Source organism: Pipistrellus kuhlii, unplaced genomic scaffold (genome assembly GCF_014108245.1).
Source record: "Pipistrellus kuhlii isolate mPipKuh1 unplaced genomic scaffold, mPipKuh1.p scaffold_m20_p_14, whole genome shotgun sequence".
NCBI lineage: Eukaryota > Metazoa > Chordata > Mammalia > Chiroptera > Vespertilionidae > Pipistrellus > Pipistrellus kuhlii.
In genome coordinates this window covers 35,346,649-35,369,178 of record NW_023425449.1, presented here as the reverse complement: position 1 = coordinate 35,369,178, position 22,530 = coordinate 35,346,649, and the positions used below count along the sequence as shown (strand labels likewise).

The 22,530-nt window shown below is 37.5% G+C and overlaps 1 protein-coding gene across 1 annotated transcript in view; it reads left to right on the top strand.

Moving 5' to 3' along the window:
- Positions 1 to 22,530, top strand: part of UBE2W (ubiquitin conjugating enzyme E2 W) — a 51,859-nt gene that overhangs the window by 22,926 nt on the left and 6,403 nt on the right. The window contains exons 4-5 of the mRNA XM_036437154.1: positions 9,190 to 9,345; positions 13,695 to 13,770. Coding sequence (XP_036293047.1) covers positions 9,190 to 9,345; positions 13,695 to 13,770 — 232 coding nt within the window. The remainder of the gene's footprint in view (positions 1 to 9,189; positions 9,346 to 13,694; positions 13,771 to 22,530) is intronic.

Genomic DNA, 22,530 nt, shown 5'->3' with positions numbered 1-22,530 from the left:
TGTTATATCTGGAAGAGAAAGATCATTTGTAGAATGATACCTTTGTAAGCTCCTGGGCACTTGTTCCCAATCTTTTGGAATAATATGAGGATTCTGTTTTTAACATCAGTTCATCCTGTGGTCTCTTCCATGTCATAGAAGTTGCATATTCTAATATCCAGGATTTAGAACATGACAGAGCTACTCTGAGTCCAGTAATAGTTTAAAATTATTTTAATCACATTATCTGTATGGTTATAATGTAATTATAATGGATCTAATCTAAACAATAAACACTTGATATACATATAGATATAAAGATGCTTGCAATAAAAGATTTTGTAGAAGACCATTGCTCTGACGCAGTAAATTTCTCCAAAGCAAAGATTATATTTGATGAGACCTGGCAGCACTGGCACTGGTTGGCTAATCATTCACTCATTCTCCTGTGCAATGAACAACACTAAATTTACCACTATTTACAAGAGTAGAATTTGGGGAAATATCACTAGAATAGACCAATCTCATTGAGAAATTATTACTTTTGTATCTGTGAGTGAGATCTGTAAGACCATACATAAACATGACAGTTTGCTTTTCCCCCTACTAGTTATAATTTATCTCACATTATTTCACTTTATAGTGAAAAGACTACCTATCTAAAATAATGCTGTTTGGCCCAGCCATTTGCTTTAAAGAAAATAATAACAGTGACAAAAAACCTTTTCAGTTAATGTGAGAACCAAGATGAGCCATCTTTTCATCACTGGTTTCTACGAATGTGCATTTACAACCAGGCATACAGAAAATATAATATTTTTTAATATACTACTTTTCTGTATTAGCATGCAGGTAAATGGCTAATTTACCTTGTATTGAGCATGAATTGTACGCCAAATACTCTCCTGTGTATTTTAGAGATAGGAGTACAGAAATTAAAAAGCATTGGCATTGGTCCCGCCTTATAATCTGTTAAATATTTGGATAGGTAGACATTTATTCATTAATTTTGTAAGTATTTATATAGCACATAGCATAGGACAGATCCTGGACTAGGTATTGGTGATTCAGTGAAAGACAAAACTACAGAAGAAAAAAATATCCTGCTTACATGTAGTTTGTATTTTTGTGGAAAGAGACAGACAGTAAATAAAACACATATACCGGTAGTATGGAAAATGATGCGGGGGAAACAGAAAAGAGGAATGAGAGTGTTATGGTTTTGGAAGGAGTTAATAAGGAAGATTTCACTGAAAAGGTGGCATTGGAGCAGAAATCTGAAAGAAATGAGTGAGCGAACCCTGTGACAGAGGTGAGGGGAAGAGCAGGTGACTCCAGTGCGCCTGTAGTAGTCTCTAGAGTGCTATATAAACAAGGTGGGAAGTGTAGGGCATAGGGCAGAGGTAATTTGGGCTGATAGGACATTTAAAGCCCATGATAAGAATTCTAACTTTAACTCTGAATGAAATGGAAAACCTTTGAAGATTTTGAGTAGAGAAATGACGTGATCCTACTTAAAATTAAAAGGTAAAAGCTGGCTATTACATAGCAAATTGACTGGGGACATGGGTGCAGGGATACCAGATAAGCTTTAAAAAATATGTGTGTGTGTGTGTGTGTGTGTGTGTGTATTATTGATTTCAGTGAGGAAGGGAGAGGGAGAGAGAGAAACATCAATGATGAGAGAGAATCATTGATCGGCTGCCTCCTGCACACCCACTACTGGGGATGGAGCCTGCAACCCAGGTACATGCCCTTGACCAGAATCGAACCTGGGACCTTTCAGTCCATAGACCAACACTCTATCCACTGAGCCAAATTAGCTAGGGTCAGATAAGCTGTTGAAATAATTCAGGAAGGGTAGCAATGGAGGTCATGGAAGGTGCCATATTTTGTACTTATTTTATTTTTAAATATATGTTTTATTGATTTCAGAAAGGGAGGGAGAGGGAGGGAGCAGAAATCTGAAAGAAATGAGGGAGGGAGGGAGGGAGGGAAGGAAGGAGGGAGGGAGGGAGGGAGGGAAGGAAAGAAGGAAAGGAAAGGAAAGGAAAGGAAAGGAAGGAAAGAAGGGAGGGAGGGAGGGAGGGAGGGAGAAACATGTATCAGTGATGAGGGCAAATCACTGCCTCCTGCACAGCCTCCACTGGGGATCAAGCCGGTAACCTGGGTATGTGCCCTGACTGGGAATCAAACCCTGATCTCTTGGTTCCTGAGTTGATACTCAGCCACTATGCCATGCCAGCTGGGCTGTACCTATGTTAAAAGTTGAGCTAACAGAATTTGCTGATGGATCAGTGTGGAATGTGAATGAAGGGAGTAGAGGAGAACTCAAGTTTTGGGCTCGCAACTGGAAGTGTGATTGTATGCTTGGGAGCAAAGAGAAAGCAGTGCCTAATTTAGAGTAGAATGTCTTTAAGCTTTTAACTAATTTTTGTTGAAAAACCTGTTTTCACTGGGACTTAAGAACAAGAAGAGTTTATGTCAAATAGGCAAGGCATGAGAAAATGTGGCCTCTTCTGAGTTCTGTGAGCTTATGTTGTTGTGGTTTTGTGTGTAGATCATGGAGGGCTACAACAAGAGATTAAAGTGAATGGATATTTGGGAATCTGTCAAAATAATAAAGTGAAGGAGTTTGAAGTTTATCTCAAAGGTCTTGGGAAGTATGGTCAGTCTCCATCAAAACTATGAAGTCTTCAAGCTTATGTCTTTGTTTTGCTTCTTTTCTTTTCTACCTCCTTCACGTTCACAACTCTTCCTTCCTGAAAATATCCACTATCTTAGACCCCATTCCCCTGCCTGAGCATCCTAGTTGATTTATGTTTGTTTGTTTATTGATTTCAGAGAGGAAGGGAGAGGGAGACAGAGATTGAAACATCAATGATGAGAGAGAATCATTGATGGGCTGCCTCCTGCATGCCCCTTACTGGGGATCAAGACTGCAACCCGGGTATGTGCCTTTTACCAGAATCGAACCTGGGACCCTTCAGTCCTCAGGCTGACACTCTGTCCACTGAGCCAAACCAGCTAAGGCAAAGCATCCTATTTAAATAAAACAAATGTGAAGCACACCTATATTAGGTTATAAATGTCCCAGTTATAGATGTTAAGCTTTCAACCAGTATTTGTTAGAGAAATTTTAGGCATATTAGAAATAGGAGGGGAAATATTTTTTTAGGAGAAAGAGGACACTGTTTTGTTTTGAAACCATATTAATGCTAAGAGCAGTGCTAAAAATATACTTGCCTTGGCTACAAAGCTTTTGAAACATTGGGGCAAAAGAGTAGTCATTTTCCCCTCACCCTTATTCCCCTCCTTTGCATGCCCCAAACATAGACCTTTCATTTGGTTGCTGAGAACTCCCTAACTGTGGAGATCACAAGTCTGTCTTCATAGTGTCCTCGTCCTGTTATCTGTGCTCTGATTTCCCTTGCTCTGTCATGTGATGGCAGGAAAGCTTCCCAAAGTCTTACTAACAATATCTATTGCCTTTGCCAAAACCGGTTTGGCTCAGTGGATAGAGCATCAGCCTATGGACTGCAGGGTCCCGGGTTCGATTCTGGTCGGGGGCATGTATCTTGGTTGTGGGCACATCCCCAGTAGGGGGTGTGCAGGAGGCAGCTGATCGATATTTCTCTCATCGATGTTTCTAACTCTCTATCCCTCTCTCTTCCTCTCTGTAAAAAATCAATTAAAAAAAATTTATTGCCTTAAATTGTCTACTACCTAGGATATCTGACAATAAACCCTGTTCATTGAAGCCTTGGAAGTAAATCGGAGGGAAGGCATAGGAAAAGACTGGTAGGCTAGAAGATCACAGGGCATAAAGGAGAGAATGGTTACCATCCAAGGGAACCCAATCTTAGTTTAATTGTAACCAGCAATTTTCTCTTTGCAATACAAGTGATAGCTGTATGGTCATGTAATTCTGAAACACCGGGAAAACGGTTAATGCTGATGCTGCCAATTCATAGTAGATGACCAAAGGGAGGAATTGAGTTGAAAACTATGTTAAAATCTAATCCCCAGTCACTTTTGTCAAAGATTCACCATTTACACTATAATCATGTATTATTCATAATTCAATACTCAATTTAGTTTATTTATTTTTATTTATTTTTAAAAAATATATTTTATTGATTTTGTACAGAGAGAAAGGGAGAGAGATAGAGAGTTAGAAACATCGATGAGAGAGAGTCATCAATCAGCTGCCTCCTGCACACCCCCCAATGGGGATATGCCCGCAACCAAGGCACATGCCCTTGACCGGAATCGAACCCGGGACCCTTCAGTCCCCAAGCCGACGCTCTATCCATTGAGCCAAACCGGTCACGGCTCAATTTAGTTTGTTACAGTAAATTCTCTGCTTGTTTGTTCAGTTTTATGGTTACACATTATTTCATCTATTTACAATTTTCATCAGGAAAGAAAGTATTCTCTTGCATTGTCCCTGAAGAAATCTTGGTATCCATATTATCAATTGGCCTTTATAATTATAGCCTGTTTTCTACTACTCATTCTGTGTATGCTGTGTTTTGACGTAACCTAATGCCAGATTAGGTATCTGACTTTATAATTACTTCTAGCGCACTAGTCTGAACACAGTAGTATGCCTTCCTTGTGGTAAGACCTCAGCTTGATGCTTGAAAATCTTGTATATGAGTACCATTAATTTCAAATTAGGAACAGCTAAGCTCCAGCCTTTATTTTGTCACTATTGGTGGCTTTCAGTTTAAATTTTAGTAGTTTTTTTTTTTTTTAAATATATTTTATTGATTTTTATACAAAGAGGAAGGGAGAGAGATAGAGAGTTAGAAACATTGATGAGAGAGAATCATCGATCAGCTGCCTCTTGCACACCCCCTACTGGGGATGTGCCCACAACCAAGGTACATGCCCTTGAACGGAATCGAACCCGGGGCCCTTCAGTCCCCAAGCCGACGCTCTATCCATTGAACCAAACCAGTCTTGGCAAATTTTAGTAGTTTTTTATGACCGTACATTAAGTACCCAGAGGTTGGCTTGTTTTAAATTTTAGGTTGGGTGTGTAATATGCACACTTATAAAATTATATGAACCCTGAGCACAGTTCTTTCTCAGATCTCACCGCTCTTGAAAATGAGCCACACTGATAGGGAGATGTTTGGAAGTTTAGAGACATTTGAGGACTGCTTCTAATGCAGACTGAGAACTTCAGGTGTGGTTTACATGCATGGATCTATATGTTTGTATCTGAATAAATTATTACTTTTTTAAAAAATACCTTTTTTAAAATATATTTTATTGATTTTACAGAGAGGGAGGGAGAGGGAGAGAGAGCTAGAAACATCAATGAGAGAGATACATCGACCAGCTGCCTCCTGCACACCCCCTACCGGGGATGTGCCCGCAACCCATGTACATGCCCTTGACCGGAATTGAACCTGGGACCTTTCAGTCCGCAGACTGACACTCTATCCACTGAGCTAAACCGGTTTTGGCTTAAAAAATATCTTAATTGATTTTTAGAGAGAGAAGAAGGGAAAGAGAGAGATAGAAGAATCATTGAGAGAGAAAGCCATCTATTGGCTGCTTTATGCATGGTCCCTATTGGGGATCAAGCCTGCAACCTGGGCATGTGTCCTGACTGGGAATTGAACCAGCAATCTCCTGGTTCCTGGGTCAATGCTCAACTGTTGAGCCACACCAGCCAGGCATGAATAAATTATTTTAAAAATAAATAAATTAGCAACATTCTTATTTATTTCCTTTGGTTTCAATTTCATGTGTATTCAGTTGTCTTGCCAGATTTGTTTTAGATAGTTTTATCAACTACTTGGGACTTCAAATAAAAAGTTTTGAACTCTGAAAATAGCTTAATTATCTCTTAAGGTTTTAGAACTTACTTGGCTGCATTAAAATAACTGAAATGTACATTTTCTCCTTTGGCTTCTACTGGTGTTAAGTAAATGAGGATGATTAAGAGAGTGATCTTGAAGAAATTCAGCCTTGGTTACTCTCCCAACCACATTCAGAGGACTAGAATAGTAAAGTTTACTTTAAAAAAAACAGCCTGTGGAAACCACTGACCAATTTTTTACATGATAAACTCCTCAAAAGTTTTTCCTTTTATTTTAGCAATTCATCTATGGCATGTAAACTCAGCCTTTCCATGATTAGACCTGGAACTTGTAAATTCTGTATCTGTTTCTCAGGTTAGGCCTCAGGGGTTCCTGTGCTATGTACAGCTGATTCATTCCCCTGTTTTTAGGTGGCTAAAAGTTTTTTGTTTTGTTTGTTTTTTTAAATATATTTTATTGATTTTGTACAGAGAGAAGGGAGAGAGATAGAGAGTTAGAAACATCGATGAGAGAGAGTCATCGATCAGTTGCCTCTTGCACACCCCCTACTGGGGATAGGCCCGCAACCAAGGTACATGCCCTTGACCGGAATCGAACCCGGGTCCCTTCAGTCCCCAAGCCGACGCTCTATCCATTGAGCTAAACCGGTTTCGGCAACGTGGCTAAAAGTTTTGGACTGTCTGCATTTGCCCTGCATGCAGCATGTTAAAAAGCCCCGGTTTGTTTGTTTGATTTTTAAGGCTTACTGAGACTTGATTTTTATTTCAGTCCCCTCATACTTCAGAGCTGATCTCTTGATTTCTGGTTCTTCCCTGCTTCCAGACTGTGCTGCAGGTGTCCCTTTCCCCTCGCTTCTCCTTGTTTCCTTTTGGCCGTGCATATTTCTTGGCTCCCAGGCCAAATGGTTTAGTATACCATCATTTCTACCCAAGAATGCTGCTTTTCTTCTGCCCTGTGAATTGGCTAGTCAGCATGCAGTGTTGACCTTTGTATTTGTCTATGTATTTTCCTTTGATGTTTGCTGATACAGTGATTCTTTTTTTGCCAAAGAAGATAACTTGGTGGTTATTCATTTATTGGCACTTTCAAAGCACTGTTCTACTTGACTTCTTTAAAAAGACTTGTTTCTGAAAAATATCCTGTAAAAAAATAATAGTTGTGGTCAGGGAATAAGCTCTTGGGCATTGCTTGCATTCTTAATAAATATATCCTACTGGTCCAATGGTATTTTCTGGCAAAAGGAATAGTACCCCAAAGCAGATGCATATTCTGTGAGATTCATTAATACCCACTGTAGACATCTACAACAGGTTGTGGGAATATCAAATGCATGTAATAATAAACTATAATTTGTATTGGTAGAAAAGAAAATTTAATTTAAAAAATTTAAATTAAAATAGCCTGTGGAAACAAGGATTAACTTAAGAATTGCAAGACCATGTAAGCAGTCATTTCCTTTTACAGAGTAGTACTTTCTTTAAGCAAAAAAGTCATTAGCATTGGTAGATATAATTGAGGTAAATGGTATACTTCTAACCAGGCTGAGCCAGTCTTTCAGGGGTTTTCTGCAATTGGGCAGGGAAAGTAACTTGATGTCTCTTATTTTGAGACTTTACTTTTATTTTTCAGCTTTATTTTAGCTCTCTTTAGTGTGAATGGAGGGTGGATGGCCAGATTTTAAAGAGAGAAAAAAAGAATAATGTTTGAAAAGTCATTCCTTTGAGAAAAAAATCCATTTGCTGTCTTATATTAGCTTTAGCCAAGGAAATGAGTCCCATATGTTAGTAGTATTTGAAATATTGGAGAACTCCTACTTGTATGAAAGAGTGCGTTGTTAAATGTAAGTATTTGTGAGATTGTTATAAAATTAGATTTGTAGCTAGCTGTGTAAAAATAAAAGAAAAAGCCTAGCTTATGATAATCTTCTACAACGTGTCCTATATTAAATAATGATATACATTACGCTGGCCACATTTATTTCACTGGCTCTCTTTTCTCTCTAAAGGGAAGGAAAGGTATGCCTAGAGCAATATATGTTTCATCATCAGTTTCTGTCATAAGTTAAGGTAAAGTTTCTCCATACTAAGATTCTGCTATATTCAAGTGTGAGGCAGTTTGCAGGACTGAAAAAAATACTGTAAATCTTGTTTGGAAACTACTGGTTTATATTTGATGAACTTTATAATAGTCCCATTATACCTACTGACTCAAAATCTGTGAAAGTGGGTCCTTGAATTTGTATTTTTAGCCACATCTTCAGGTAATTTTTTAAAGGCCATTTCAGGAATTAGGAATGAATACTAAACAGCAGAATAAAAATCAGTTAAAGATTGATGAATTAACTTATACGTTAAAATAAATAATTTAATTTAAAGTAATATATAAACATTAATCTTCATTTAAAGATTGGTGAATTAACTTATATGTTAAAATAAATAAGTTAATATAAAGTAAGATATAAAACATTCTTAAAAATAACTTTTATTGCTTTTGACCTCCTTTGGGCTATGCTTATAAATTCCTCAGGATACATGAATCTACTCTCCTTCCTTTTCAGATGCTTAGGTAGATATGTAAAAGAAACTCTACTGTTAGGATATTTATTTAATTATTAGGGCAAAGGAAGGAAATAATAGATTTATTACCTTTCAAAATAGTGGATAAGCAAAATGAAGAAAGGAAAAACTATTATAAGAATTGAGTAAAAGAAAAGGTGGAGAAAAACACCAAGTAATTGGGAGACTCATTCAACCCCCAGTTTTGTGTTTTTTATTTTGGTCTAGGCACATAGTTATTTACTGATTAATAAGTAACAATTTGTGCCCATCATGATGGATGTGTGAGTGTAGAGGAGGTGGAATACATTGCAGCCATTTCCTTTTGCATATCCCATCCACACCTGAGGTGGTAACATTGTTACAGGTGGAAGGGGTGTTCCTCCCAACTATAACTCATGTGGTCTCAAAGCTGAATACTTTCTGTTCGGAATTTTATTGTATTTGATTTCTATATGCGGAAAGCAATGAATAGATGAAAAACCATTCTTACAAATGGAGAGTTGACTTTTCCTAGTCTAAAAATACATGGTAGTTTGAAATTCTTATAGGGGATTTGAAAAATAGCTGAAATACAAAATAGATTATTTGGGGTTCCCTCTCCCAATGACATGGGCATTCATACAGTGAAACCAGTATTTACTGAATTCATGGGAATAAAAAAGTAGTTATTTATCTTATTCCTGGCACTGTTTTTGTTTTTAATTTGGTTTTAAAAATATTGTGCAGGGGGGTGGGGGGATTTTTTAATTTTTTTTTAATTTTTTTGGTCATATAGAATATTTGCATGTTAATGGAATTTTATTCTTTCTTAGGTCATGTTTACTGGTGAAAATATTCCTGTTCATCCTCATGTTTATAGCAATGGTCATATCTGTTTATCCATTCTAACAGAAGACTGGTCCCCAGCGCTCTCAGTCCAATCAGTTTGTCTTAGCATTATTAGCATGCTTTCCAGCTGCAAAGAAAAGGTAGGACTTTTCAGAATTATTCCCGGTAATGTCTCTCCTTTCAGTTTAGGTAGAGAAACTATTTTAATATACATCTTACTTGAAGGAAGGACTTAATGTTTTTTATTATAAAGTTAATAGGAAATGCATATTTTGATAATCTTCCATCCCAAATAGAAGTTAGATATTGTTTTTTATTTCTTAAACAGAAAATACTTGCAGATATTCTAAATAGTCTGCATTTTATTTCCATAAACATGCACAGGGCAAATGTGTCCAAGAAGTTCTTGTTTCTAGATTCCAGAGTGAAAAGCCCCAAGAACAAACATCATGAGGGAGTTCCCTACTCCTTGCTTTCTTCCCTGGGCTGGCTCTCACCAGATCAGCCTCTTTGAAGGCATTTCCCAAGAACCGGAGCTTAGCTATCATAATGATTAGGTTGAAGGTGGCAGACTAGATATCAGGAGAATTTTTAGGACTTTTACTCTCCTCTACAAATCCACAGGTTCTTTGTCTGATGCTGAGGAGAATAAGACAAAAAACAAAAGTCACATGAGTTAATATTTAAGATATCCTTTTAAAGACCCTAAATCCTCTGCACTTCTGGTCCTTTTGTCATTCCTACTTGAGGGTTAGTGCGGCACAATATTCATAAAGTGCTACGGTTTTGAAGCCTTACTTACCATGGGGCTTCCCTTTGTATTCTGTTTACAGAAGAAACAAGCTTCTCCTTGAGATCAGAGAGCTGAGAGGTTATTTTTCTGTTTCCAAAATGAACTGTCGTTTTTATTAAATTTGTATTTAGAGAACTTTTAAGATAGTACTTAATTTAAAAATTTTTTTATCCTCACCCAAGGATATTTGTCCATTGATTTTTAGAGAAAGAGTGGGAGAGGGAAAAACAGAGAGAAATATCAATGTGAGAGAAACACATCAATTGGCTGCCTCCTGCATGGTCCCTGACAAGGCCCAAGCAAGGGAGGAGCCTGCAACCGAGGTACATGCTCTTGACCGGAATGGAATTCGGGACCCTTTGGTCCACTGAGGCCATCGCTCTATTCACTGAACCAAACTGGCTAGCAGGGCACTTTTTTTTTAAACAGTAGGTTATCTAGACTAAAACAATTTAAGTCACTGTTTGCAAAGTAAGTTTCTTGGGATGTTAGTTCCAAAACAAGTTTTTTGATGTTAGGTTTAAAAAGGAATAAAAGAAGGGTTTGTTCAACTGGGCATGGTTAAATAATGGGTAAAATTGTGTTTTTTCAAATTATACCATTAAGAGCCCTTAAAATGCACTTTTAAATAGCGTATAAGAAAGGAAATTAGCCGAAACCGGTTTGGCTCAGTGGATAGAGCGTCGGTCTGTGGACTAAAGGGTCCCAGATTCAATTCCGGTCAAGGGCATGTGCATTGGTTGCGGGCACATCCCTGGTGGGGGGTGTGCAGGAGACAGCTGGTCGATGTTTCTCTCTCATCGACGTTTCTAGCTCTCTCTCCCTCTCCTTTCCTCTCTGTAAAAAATCAATCAAATATATTTTTAAAAAAAAGAAAATTAACTCGGGCAGTTAAACTTATGACGCACCATTAGTTAAGAATATTAGCCCTGGCCGGTTTGGCGTGGTAGATGGAGCGTTGGCCTGCGGACTGAAGGGTCCCAGGCTCGATTCCGATCGGGGCACACGCCTGGTTGTGGATCCGATCCCCAACGGGGTGCGCAAGAGGCAGCCGATCAGTGATTCTCATCGTTGATGTGTCCATCTCTCTCTCCCTCTTCCTTCTTCTCTGAAGATGATGATAATAGTACTTTTAAAAAAATATTAGACTGTAAGGGGAAAATTTACATCTTAGAAGAGATGAAGTAGGGTACATATGTTAGTATCACTTTTTAACTCAAGTTTCCTCTTTGCTGTTGGCTTTTCTAAGCTGCATTTTAACACTATATTTGAGCTTTAGTAAACTCCCAGAGGCTTTGGAAATACGTCTTACTCATTTATTCCATATTTTCTTCCCCGGGACACATACCAATTTTAAGCTTTTAGTAGTACAGAGCAGTTTGCAATGACTAGGGTTTCTATTTCCTTGCTAATGTTTAATGTCTATAGAAAGGTGAGGCAGTAACAGGATTGAATAAGAAAAGCTAAGAGATGGGTACTAGTGATATCTGCACATAGCTTTTTTATTTTTACTTTAAATAAATTAATTTATTGTATTTTTACAGAGAGGAAGGGTAAGGGAAAGAGAGCTAGAAACATCGCTGAGAGAAATATCGACCAGCTGCCTCCTGCACACCCCCTACCGGGGATGTGCCCGCAACCAATGTTCCTGCCCTTGACCAGAATCGAATCCGGGACCCTTCAGTCCACAGACAGACACTCTATCCACTGAGCCAAACCGGTTTTGGCTGATATCTGCACATAGCTCTTGATATACCTGATGATTAACTTTTGTTTTCATTTAAATTTATTGATTTACTATTATAAACTAGAAAATTACTATATTCTTTACCCTCTTCATCTTTTCCCAAGCTTTACCATTCCCCTCATATTTAGTTGTTTGCTACCATATCTTTGATATTTCGTATATAAGACTAGCCACTCCATTTGAATTATTGTTAAGCTATATAATATTGTATAAACTATAATGTATTCAACAACAAAATGGTAATCTGGAAGTCAGCATTCTGGCAGCATTAACTCTGTAATGAAATTCAGCAAACATTTACTAGTTACCTACTTTATGCTATTTTTACTGTGCTAAGTAGTAGATTACAAAGAGGAAACTTGCTTTGTCATTGAGGTGCTCTAGCTTCAAGTAAGCTTTAAAATGTCTTTTAAATAACCACCGAAAACTCTTCTAGTAAAGCAGGTGAATTGTATTCTGTGGTGGACATGGTTGTCTAAGTTTCACTTTATTAGTTGATTCTTTTTCAATACAAATTTTAATATTTACTATAGGCTTTTAAGAATTTAGATTTAGTCATAATTGTTTTGTTCCAGTTTCCCTTTTCATAGACAAGAATGGTTTCCTAAACTGAGGCATTTACTAGTAAATCTGTTATGTCAGGAGTTTTTAGTAGATTTGAGATTCTAGTCAACCCTTTTTTCTCACGGCCCTAATAATACTGATAGTCCAAACTTCCCAGCCTATGTTCCATTTCTAAAACAATTTGGTAATCCATCTTTATAAATAGTTTATTTTTCCAAGAACACAATCTCCTTGGTTACATACCAGTTAGGTTATATTCTTGACTTAAACAAATAGAGTGTTTTTTTAATTGGGTTCTAATAAATATACATAAAAGTAATTTGTGAAATTATTTGCCATAGTAGTAGCAATTTATTCCATGTAAGCACTGGTTATGACTTTGCAGGACAAGCAACAGCAGATCATCTAGTCTTTGAAGTAGTCAGGCATCTAATGTCATAATATTAATTTTTCAGGAATTTCCCCAGACTGTATTAACAGGGTAATCTTGGGATAGTTGTACGTCTTATGCTCTACTCTTCCCTTTTGTTAAAGTAATATTAACTCCTAGGGGCATTATGAGGCTCGACTAAGATTAGAGTCATATATGTGAGTTTTAGATATTTTCCTGCCTGCTATCTCTAGGTAGTCCTGCTCTCCATTGCATTTTGCTTGAGCCTATCCTATTAGCTACAAACCTATCCTCTGTGACTTTAGTACAAGTTTGCTCTGTTTCCAAATCTTTAGTGTCACATATTCCTTGTGTCTGATCAATATACAAAAGTTTGCAGGGCAGCCCTCTTCTATAATCTATCTTCATTGTTGACATCACTGTTTCTGATGTATATTCTTTGCAAAGCTGCCATATGTTTATAGTATCGTTCTAGTAAGGCACGTATATGTACAGCAGAAATGCCAATATATCTTTTCCCCTTTTTTCTCATGTTATTTGGAAACTGAATCCTGTGGTCTCTCCTTGGTGATCTTAAAGAAAAGTAAAATCCTTTGTGGAGGTGTATAAGTTGCGTTAGTTTTCTCAAATCTAATTAGGTAGACTTTTGTTTTAATTAGCTCACAAAAGTAATTATTAACTTATTTCTAGGGAGATAAGGTAAATGAAATCAAAATTTTTTACAACCTAATGATGCCACTACTAGTTGGTATTCATTCTCTAGTAATCCCACAGGAGCCTAGCTCAAACTAAACCACACACTTTTAGGTTTTTTAAAGCAATTTTAGTGTCAAATATCTACATTCCCTAGGTTTTCTTTCATTTATGCCATCAGCAGTTATATTGTTTTTTTATGCATTCTATAATAGTTTTTCTAAAGCTTTTATTAAATCTGTCTCTCCCTTATGCTTTTCTATTTTACAACTTTTTATCTATTTAAACTTTTTCGTTTCAGAGACGACCACCAGATAATTCTTTTTATGTTCGAACATGTAACAAGAATCCAAAGAAAACAAAATGGTGGTATCATGGTAAGCAGTTTTATTTTAGAATAATAACTTTTTGGCATTTTGATTTGAAAAATACCTCTTTGCTTGAGAAAAAGATGTTGAATTTTTCTAATATGGAGAAAATTTTTAAAAATACTTAAAGATATTTTATGGGTAAGTTAAATTAGCTTCTTAATGGGGCACGTAAAATCATGACCATTATACAAGTAAAATCTAAAATTGCTTTAACATTTTGAAAACTATCATTATATTACAAAAAGAAAGTCCTTAATAATGTTTAGATCAAATTAGAGCTAGTTACTGAGAAACCTGATGTTTGATGCCTGTGTACGCCTTCAGTTTTGGTGCTGTTCTCTGGGAGGGGAAACCATGTTGTTAGAGCTGACCCATCGATTTATTTATTTTTATTTTTTTATTTTTTAAAATATATTTTATTGATTTTACACAGAGAGGAACTGAGAGGGAGAGAGAGTTAGAAACGTCTATGAGAGAGAAACACCGACCAGTGCCTGCAACCAAGGTACATGCCCTTGACCGGAATCGAACCCAGGACCTTTCAGTCCGCAGGCCGACGCTCTATCCACTGAGCCAAACTGGTCCCAGCTGACCCATCAATTTAAAGAAAATGCTTCCTCCTCTAATAGTTATTCAGGGATTCTTAGCTATAAAGGACAACGTTCCAAATAAAATGCATTAATAGCTGAAACCGGTTTGGCTCAGTGGTAGAGCGTCGGTGTGTGGACTGAAAGGTCCCAGGTTCAATTCCGGTCAAGGGCATGTACCTTGGTTGCGGGCACATCCTCGGTAGGGGGTGTGCAAGAGGCAACTGGTCTATGTTTCTCTCTCATCACTGTTTCTAGCTCTCTATCTCTCTCCCTTCCTCTCTGTAAGAAAATCAATAAAATATATATTATAAAAAAAAAAAAGATGCATTAAGAGTCAGATTTCAGGAATTCTTTCTGAGCACTGAAGTTCCACTAAACTTTAACATAAAGACCCTACTTTAATTAAATGGCCCTTTACTTCAATTCACAGTGCTGACTATTCATTCTTTCACTTCCTCTTGCCTTGTTGCAACCAAACACTTTGCTGCTGCTTTCTTCTGTGCCTTTAAAGTGTCAAAGTGCCTCTAAATAAGATAGTGGTCATTTTATTTCAGATTCAGCCTCACTAATAATAGGAAAATTCCATTGTCTTTTATAATGCTTTTAACCAAGTATGTATTTGTGAGAGGAAATCGTCCTACAGTGGTGAATTTTAAAAATACATCTATTTTTATAGTATAACCCTCTTTGCCTTGCTGGAGTGGCTCAGTCTGTTGCTGGTTGTACATAACCTGGGTGGTGGGCTTCATCCCAGTCAGGGTGCTAACATAAAGCAACTGATTAGTTTTTCTCACATTGATGTTTCTCTCCTTTTCTTTCTCTTTCTCCCTCCCCCTCTCCCTCCTTTCCTCTCTTCTCCCTCCTTGTCTCTTCTTCTCCCCCCCCCCCTTCCTCTTTCTAAATATGTCCTTGGGTGAGGATTAATAAAAAGTATAACCCTCTCTACCACTTAATCATATTTCAAGATTTCCAGTGCTGCCTTTGTATAGTTGAAAGGACTTATGAGAAGCCTTTTATTTAAGAACTAGAGGCCTAGTACATGAATGCATGCACAGGTGGGGGTCCAGCAAGCCCACCCCAGTGGGGACCCATCGGGCTGGGCCGGTGGAGGAGTGGGGCTGATTAGGGCCCACATCAGGCTGGTTGGCTGCTGCAGTGCGTGTCACAGCCACCAGTCGTTCTGGCCATTCCACCATTCTGATTGTTGGGCTTTTATATATATAGATACTTCCAGAATTTCTTATTACCTGTTTTTTAATAAGAAATGGAGAAAAGTCACACAGTGATACTAAAAATATAAAAATCAGTTCTTTAAAATAAAATACACTTATAATAGAAGTTATTTCTATATAGTTTTTATCTATTACTTTCTGAGAAATCTGTACTTCCATAACTAAACTAGAAAAGTCTTTTAATATTTTGAGATGGATCATTTATAAGTTAGCCAAAAAGTGCCAAGAAAAGACAGAGTTGTTTGTTTTTTTTTTAAATATATTTTTTATTGATTTCAGAAAGGAAGAGAGAGGGAGAGAGATATTAGAGAATTAGAGAATCATCAATTGGCAACCTCCTGCATGCCCCCTACTGGGGGTTCAGCCTGCAACCTGGGCATGTGCCCTGTCCGGGAATGGATTTATGAACTCCTGGTCCATAGATTGACGCTCAACTACTGAACCATCTCAGCGAGGCCAAGCAAGACTTTTTAAGCAAAATTTACTTCTTAATGTAAAATAGTCCAGGGTTTGTATCAGAATTAATTTTCTCAATAAACAGATTAAAAGTATCTCCTCTTCCTATCCCTCCTCCTGAAATACAAATAATAAGCCATTTTTTAAAGGCATTGGGTTCTAATTCAACCAAATCATGACTACTCTAGACCAGTTTCAGTCCTGGGATAGTATCCTAGCCCTAGAACACATGTTCTTTTTTCATTCACAGGTAATTATTTCAAACATCCTTAGTTTATTAACTTATATCGACCATTCTTACCTCAATGTGTTTTCTTGAACCCTGTAAGTTTAAATCATTCCCTTCCCACAATTACTCTTAAATCAACAATTTTTCTCCAGGAGTGAGCCTGATGTGAAATCAGGGAAGAGTAATATTAGTATATATTTTGTGATGGTAGAGCAGCTGCTCTGTTATAAATGTGGATGGATATGTGCAGAGAATCTTCTATGAACATTTCTTCATCTTTAAAAAGATAGTGTGTCAACTGGGTACCGTGTAATGTCTTCTTTTTACACTTAAGAATAATTAACAATTATGGACGATGTAAAAATAGCCTACCTTGACATTGTAGTTGAATTTGGAAAATCTTATAAAAAAGGTAATCCTATTCACTTATAAAGCAGAATACATCAAGTTTTAGATGTTTGTTTTTGCTTAGCTGTTTTAGTTCCAAAAGATCTTCATTGACCATGTTTTCTTTATAACCAAGTTACCAAGACAGATGGTCTTTTGTTACTTCTTAGCAGCATCTAATTCTGAAAGGATTACAAAGTGTGCCAGCAAAGCTAAAGAAAAACATCAGACTAAACAAAGATTTGGTTGGAATTGGGTGAGCTTTAACATTTCAGTTTCTAAAAACATGCAGAATGGTAGGCCTCAGGTATGGAGCTCTCCAGTCCTTGGATCAGCATGGGTCAGAATATGTGTCCAGTGTAGCCAAAGAGACAGGAGAGGTTTTGGATTTAGACTGGTGATTTATGTGTACTTCAGAGGGGCTTCTGGATGCGGGATGAAGGCACTAATTAATGGGGAAAAAAATCTGAAATTTAGTTTATCTCCTGGTTTTAGAGGAGGAGGACTCAGCTGACACCAAAATTGAGCTGCCAGATATTACCAATGTTGGGTTCTTGAAAAAAACAAAAAAGCCTCTCAGCTTAAATTTGTCATCTTCTGCATTATTAGTTAGCATACCTTGAAAATTAACCTAGTCACTGCTATCCTACTATTAATTGTCTTTATATACATTATATCTTATATAATCGGAACGATGTTTCTGTCCACAGTGTTTTCATAAAAATATAATCTCATAATCTTTAATACCATATTTTTACTATCCCTTATTTTTTAAATAAATTTTTATTGTTCATATTATTACAAATGTTCCCTCCCCCCCTTTCCCCCCCACTGCTCTCCTCTACCAGGTTCCCACCCCACCCCTCATTGTCCTCATCCATAGGTGCACAGTTTATGTTCAGTCTCTTCCCACATCCCCCTCTCCCCTTTTCCCCAAGAATCATCAGTCCACTCCCCTTCCATACCTCTGAACAGTTAATATTGTTCATCAGATTTTTTTTTTTAAATTTCCTTGGTTTTTAGATTCACTTGTTGATGGTTATGTATTTGTTGTTCATAATTTTTATCTTTATTTACTTTCTCTTCCGAAAGAACACCCTTCAGCAATTCATATAATTCTGGTTTGGTGGTGATGAACTCCTTTAGCTTTTTTTTTATTAGTGAAACTCTTTATCTGGCCTTCAATTCTGAGTGATAGCTTTGCTGGGTAGATTATCTTTGGCTGTAGGTTCTTACTATTCATCACCTTGAATATTTCTTGCCATTCCGGTCTGGCCTGCATGGTTTCTGTTGAGAAATCAGCTGACAATCATATGGGTGCTCCTTTATAGGTAACTACCTGCTTTTCTCTTGCTGCTTTTAATATTCTCTCTTTGTCTTTTGCTCTTGGAATTTTAATTATGATTTGTCGTGGTGTGGTCTTCTTTGGATTCCTCTTGTTTGGAGTTCTATGCGCTTCCTGGACTTGTAAGTCTAATTCTTTCACCAGGTGGGGGAAGTTTTCTGTCACTATTTCTTCCAGTATGTTTTCAGTATCTTGCTCTCTCTCTTCTTCTGGGACCCCCATAATTCTGATGTTGGTTGGCTTGAAGTTGTCCCAGAGATTTCTTACATTATCTTCAACTTTCTGGATTCTCTTGCCTTCTATCTTCTGAGGAGGAGTGTCTTCTGGCTCTTTTATGTTCCCAATCTTTTACTTGATTCTTGCAATCTTCCATTCTGTGTTTAGGACTCTGTATAATATTTTTTTTTCCAGACAATGTATTCTTTATTTCTTGTTGATCCCTTATCATTTCTTGTTGATTCCTTATTAATTCTAGTTGATCCCTTTTCATTTCCTCATAGGTCTTATCGACCTATTCTAGGAAATTCTTGAAAAACCTTATAAGTGTAGATTTGAACTCTATATCCAGTCGCTTTTTGTCCTCCATTTCTTTCGTTTGTGATCTATTTCATTGTCTCGGCATTTTCCCAGCTTCCCTGTTGGGGCGGGGTTTCAGGGTGGAGCCTACAGGCTTGGCTTCCGTCAGTCCTGCCCTATGCGGGTCCTTCAGTACTCGCTGCAAGCACCTCTGAGAGAAAGGTGCCCTTGATTTTCCTCTGCTACCAGTCTAGGCTCTCCCCCAATGAGCCTGAAACAGGTTCAGTTCAGTGGAAGTGGAGTTGGAGGTGGCGTTCAGAGCAGACCGGAGCTTTTGTCTCCTTCCTGCCAGGGTAATCCCACAGCACAGCCAACCGTCCCGTCTCTGTGCGCAATGTGTGCGCCTTCGGGACCTCCTTTTGCCGCTCCCCCAGGGTTCCGCCTTACAGCCGGAATGAGCCTGGGTCCCTGGGGTCTGGCCTAGAACTAGGGTACAGAGCAGTGGGAACTGGGGCCCAGCACAGTCAGAGCTTTTATCTCCTTCCCGCTAGGGAACACCAGCCAGGCACTCAGCCGCCCCTCCTCTCCGGCTCTGTCCTCTCCGCGCGCGCCGCGTGTCACCATACCTTAGGCTTTTCCAGCTCCTCTGCTCTTCCTTCTGGTTTTCTCCTTGCTTCTTGTTGTAGAATTTCCAGTCAGTCGACTTTCCTGTAGTTCTGGGTAATGTCCATTTTATAATATATTTTAGTTGTATTTTATTGAAATTGTTGTGTGCGGCTGCGGCTAGGTGTTTACCTGTGCAGCCATCTTGGATTCTCCTCCCCCCCCCCCCTTTTCTATGTTTAGATATGTTTAGATATTTACCACTGCATTACAGTTGCTAAAGTATTCAGTACAATAGCATGCTGTACTGGTTGGTAGCTGAGGCAGTAGGCTATACCAATGGCCTAGGTATATATATGTATTATAAAAGTCATTAATATGTGAATACATATCCTTTATTATTGCTTACTTGAAGTTGACTAAGGTCATATCTGCATTGGGATGCAAATATTCTGTGTTGCTAATTAAAGCTGGGATCCATATGCTTTGAAAAATCAATTGAGTTGAGAGAATAGGGTTAAAAAAAAAAAAAGGGACCTAACAAAAATATGTATTAGAATGGACGTTTATCTTAGCATACTGAATCTCTGGGATTTACCTGTGGTTCAGAGCTAGAATCTTCTTAAATGACAAGTCTGTATCCAGTTCAGTGTACAAGAGAACGAATGATTGAGCCTCAACTTTTTATATTATAAAGCAGACACAAATGTTCTTGAAAAAGATAAGAATATTTTTATGAGTTATAAAAACTTTCAGTGAGCTAGCATTCAACTAGAATCCATTAATAATATACATTTGCTTTCTGGAATTAATATAAAACATTTACAACTTAGTTTCTTAAATTACTGCTTTCTATAGATAGCAGTACTGATGTGTGGTTACTGAAGCATTTTTCTTAAAGTTGTAGATTATTGAACAAAATAGCTTAAGACTGCTTTTGAATTGGCTCCAGAAAACTAGGCTTATAGGAAATAAATTGGCATAATGTTTATATGTTTTATTCAGTAAACTAATAAGGAACAGAAGAATGTCTTTTGCAAAACTATAGACTACATTCTGGTTCCATTCAGCTGAAACATTTCCTGCAGGATTATAAGGGAATAAGAACATAAAATTAATCTCAAACTAGTATAACAAACTCTTTTCTTTGCCTTATAACTTCATAGATTTATCTACATTAGTAGGGAAGCTTTTTATTTGTGCTACCTTTTTGAACTCTAAATTGATGAGTCTAAACTTTATACTAATTTTAACAGTCTTTTGCCCTTTATAACAGTTTTATTGACTAATCTGAAATCTTTCTTGAATTGGTTTATCAAAGGAAAACTTCATTTCCCTAAACTGTTGAGAGACTCTAACTGTAAAGATTGATTTTTGTCTTTCTTGGAGATAGCATACCACTTTATATCCACTGATCTTATCCTGTGTCCCCTTTCTTCTAATCTTCAGTTCCTGGAAATATTCAGGGAGACGGTTTCCAGTATAATGTGATGGTAATTGTACTCTGGGGGAAACCAAATGACCTTCTTCTAATATAGTTCTCTCTCAGTCATGTTTCCCAGAATCCGATGAAGTTAGCCATGGTAGGTGTCCCCTGTTTGGAACTGGTAATTTGTATATTCTATTTGAGAATATAATTTTAGCAGGGGCTTCTGCAGTTCCAAAAAAAAATGAAATGATTAATAGATTATTATTTTTTTTTTTAGGACATCATCTTGCCTCTAATGCATTAGTCAGGAGGTTAAATACATTATGTTCTTTCAGTACCTATATTTGTTTTTTTGTTTGTTTTATTTTATTTATTTATTTTAAAATATATTTTATTGATTTTTTACAGAGAGGAAGAGAGAGGGATAGAGAGAAACATCGATGAGAGAGAATCATCGATCAGCTGCCTCTTGCACACCCCCTACTGGGGATGTGCCTGCAACCAATGTACATGCCCTTGCCAGAATCGAACCCGAGACCCTTCAGTTCCCAAGCCGACGCTCTATCCATTGAGCCAAACTGGCTTCGGCCCTATATTTGTTTTGATCCAAGATGGGTTCACTATAACAACTATTTTTTGTAAGCCAGTTATGGTGTACCAGAACCCTTTCATTTAGTCAGGGTTCCTTATAACAATGAGTTTTTTGCTTCTTAGCTGCCAGTCTTCTTCTTCTTCTTCTTCTTTTTAAAAAAAAATAAATAAATTTTATTGATTTTTTACAGAGAGGAAGAGAGAGGGATTGAGAGTTAGAAACATCAATGAGAGAGAATCATCGATCAGCTGCCTCTTGCACACTGCCTACTGGGCATGTGCCCGCAACCAAGGTACTTGCCCCTGACCTGAATTGAACCTGGGACCTTTCAGTCTGTAGGCTGATGCTCTATCTACTGAGCGAAACCAGTTTCCGCCGGCCTTCTTTTTAAAAGAGACGGTGGCCATGGCTTTGGCTTGTACCTGTCTCTATACTTCAGTGTTTGCTCATAGGCTCTTGATGCCATACAGTCATCGTGGAGTTGTAATGTTTAATCAACTCCATTTTCAGAACTTATTTAGGAAGTTTATTCCTCCAGGGATACAGTATTCAAGCAGATAACGTCGTATTAATTTTAAATTTCTTTTAACATCTGACCCAACATTGGAATCAAGATAGGAATAATAGCTTCACATGGTTCTCCCAGTCATTTTGGATGTTGGTAGCACATTCTACATCAGCCTATTGTCCTGGAAAACTTCCAGAATGAACAACCTGATGAAGGTACATTTATGGTACCACCTATCAAAGATGACATGTCTTTGGAGATAAAAACTTATTGCTGGGTAACTTTGAGTTGATTTTGTCTGTCACTTAATGCATACTTTGTCACATGACATGATGCTAAAGTTATATCCTCAGTAGTTTGACATATTAGAGTTTAGTGCTATCTCTTAGCTTAGAGATTTAAGTGTGATTAGTTTTAGTATTAATTTCTAGTAGTATAAAATGCACTACTGGAGAAGTGATATTTTAAAGAACTTACTCATATTCTTAAGTTTGTACACTAATGTGTCCTCTTTTCCCCATTTCCACAGTAATTTAAGAAACAGATAGTTCCAAGTTGTGACACTGAGAGGCTATAAACTATCCACTTGTCATATATATATTGATTGATTTCTGAGAGGATGGAAGAGAGAGTGAGGTAGAAACATCAACAATGAGAGAGAATCATTGATTGGCTGCCTCGTGAACAACCCACATGATGGATTGGTCCTGCAACCCAGGCATGTGCCCTGATTGAGAATTGAACCTTGACCACCTGGTTCTTAGGTGGACACTCAACCATTGAGCCACATCAGCTTCTTAAAGATGTTATTTTTTTAAAGGATTCTAATAAATTAGATGTGATTTATTTTTTAAATCTAGTCTATTTCACCTTTTTGAT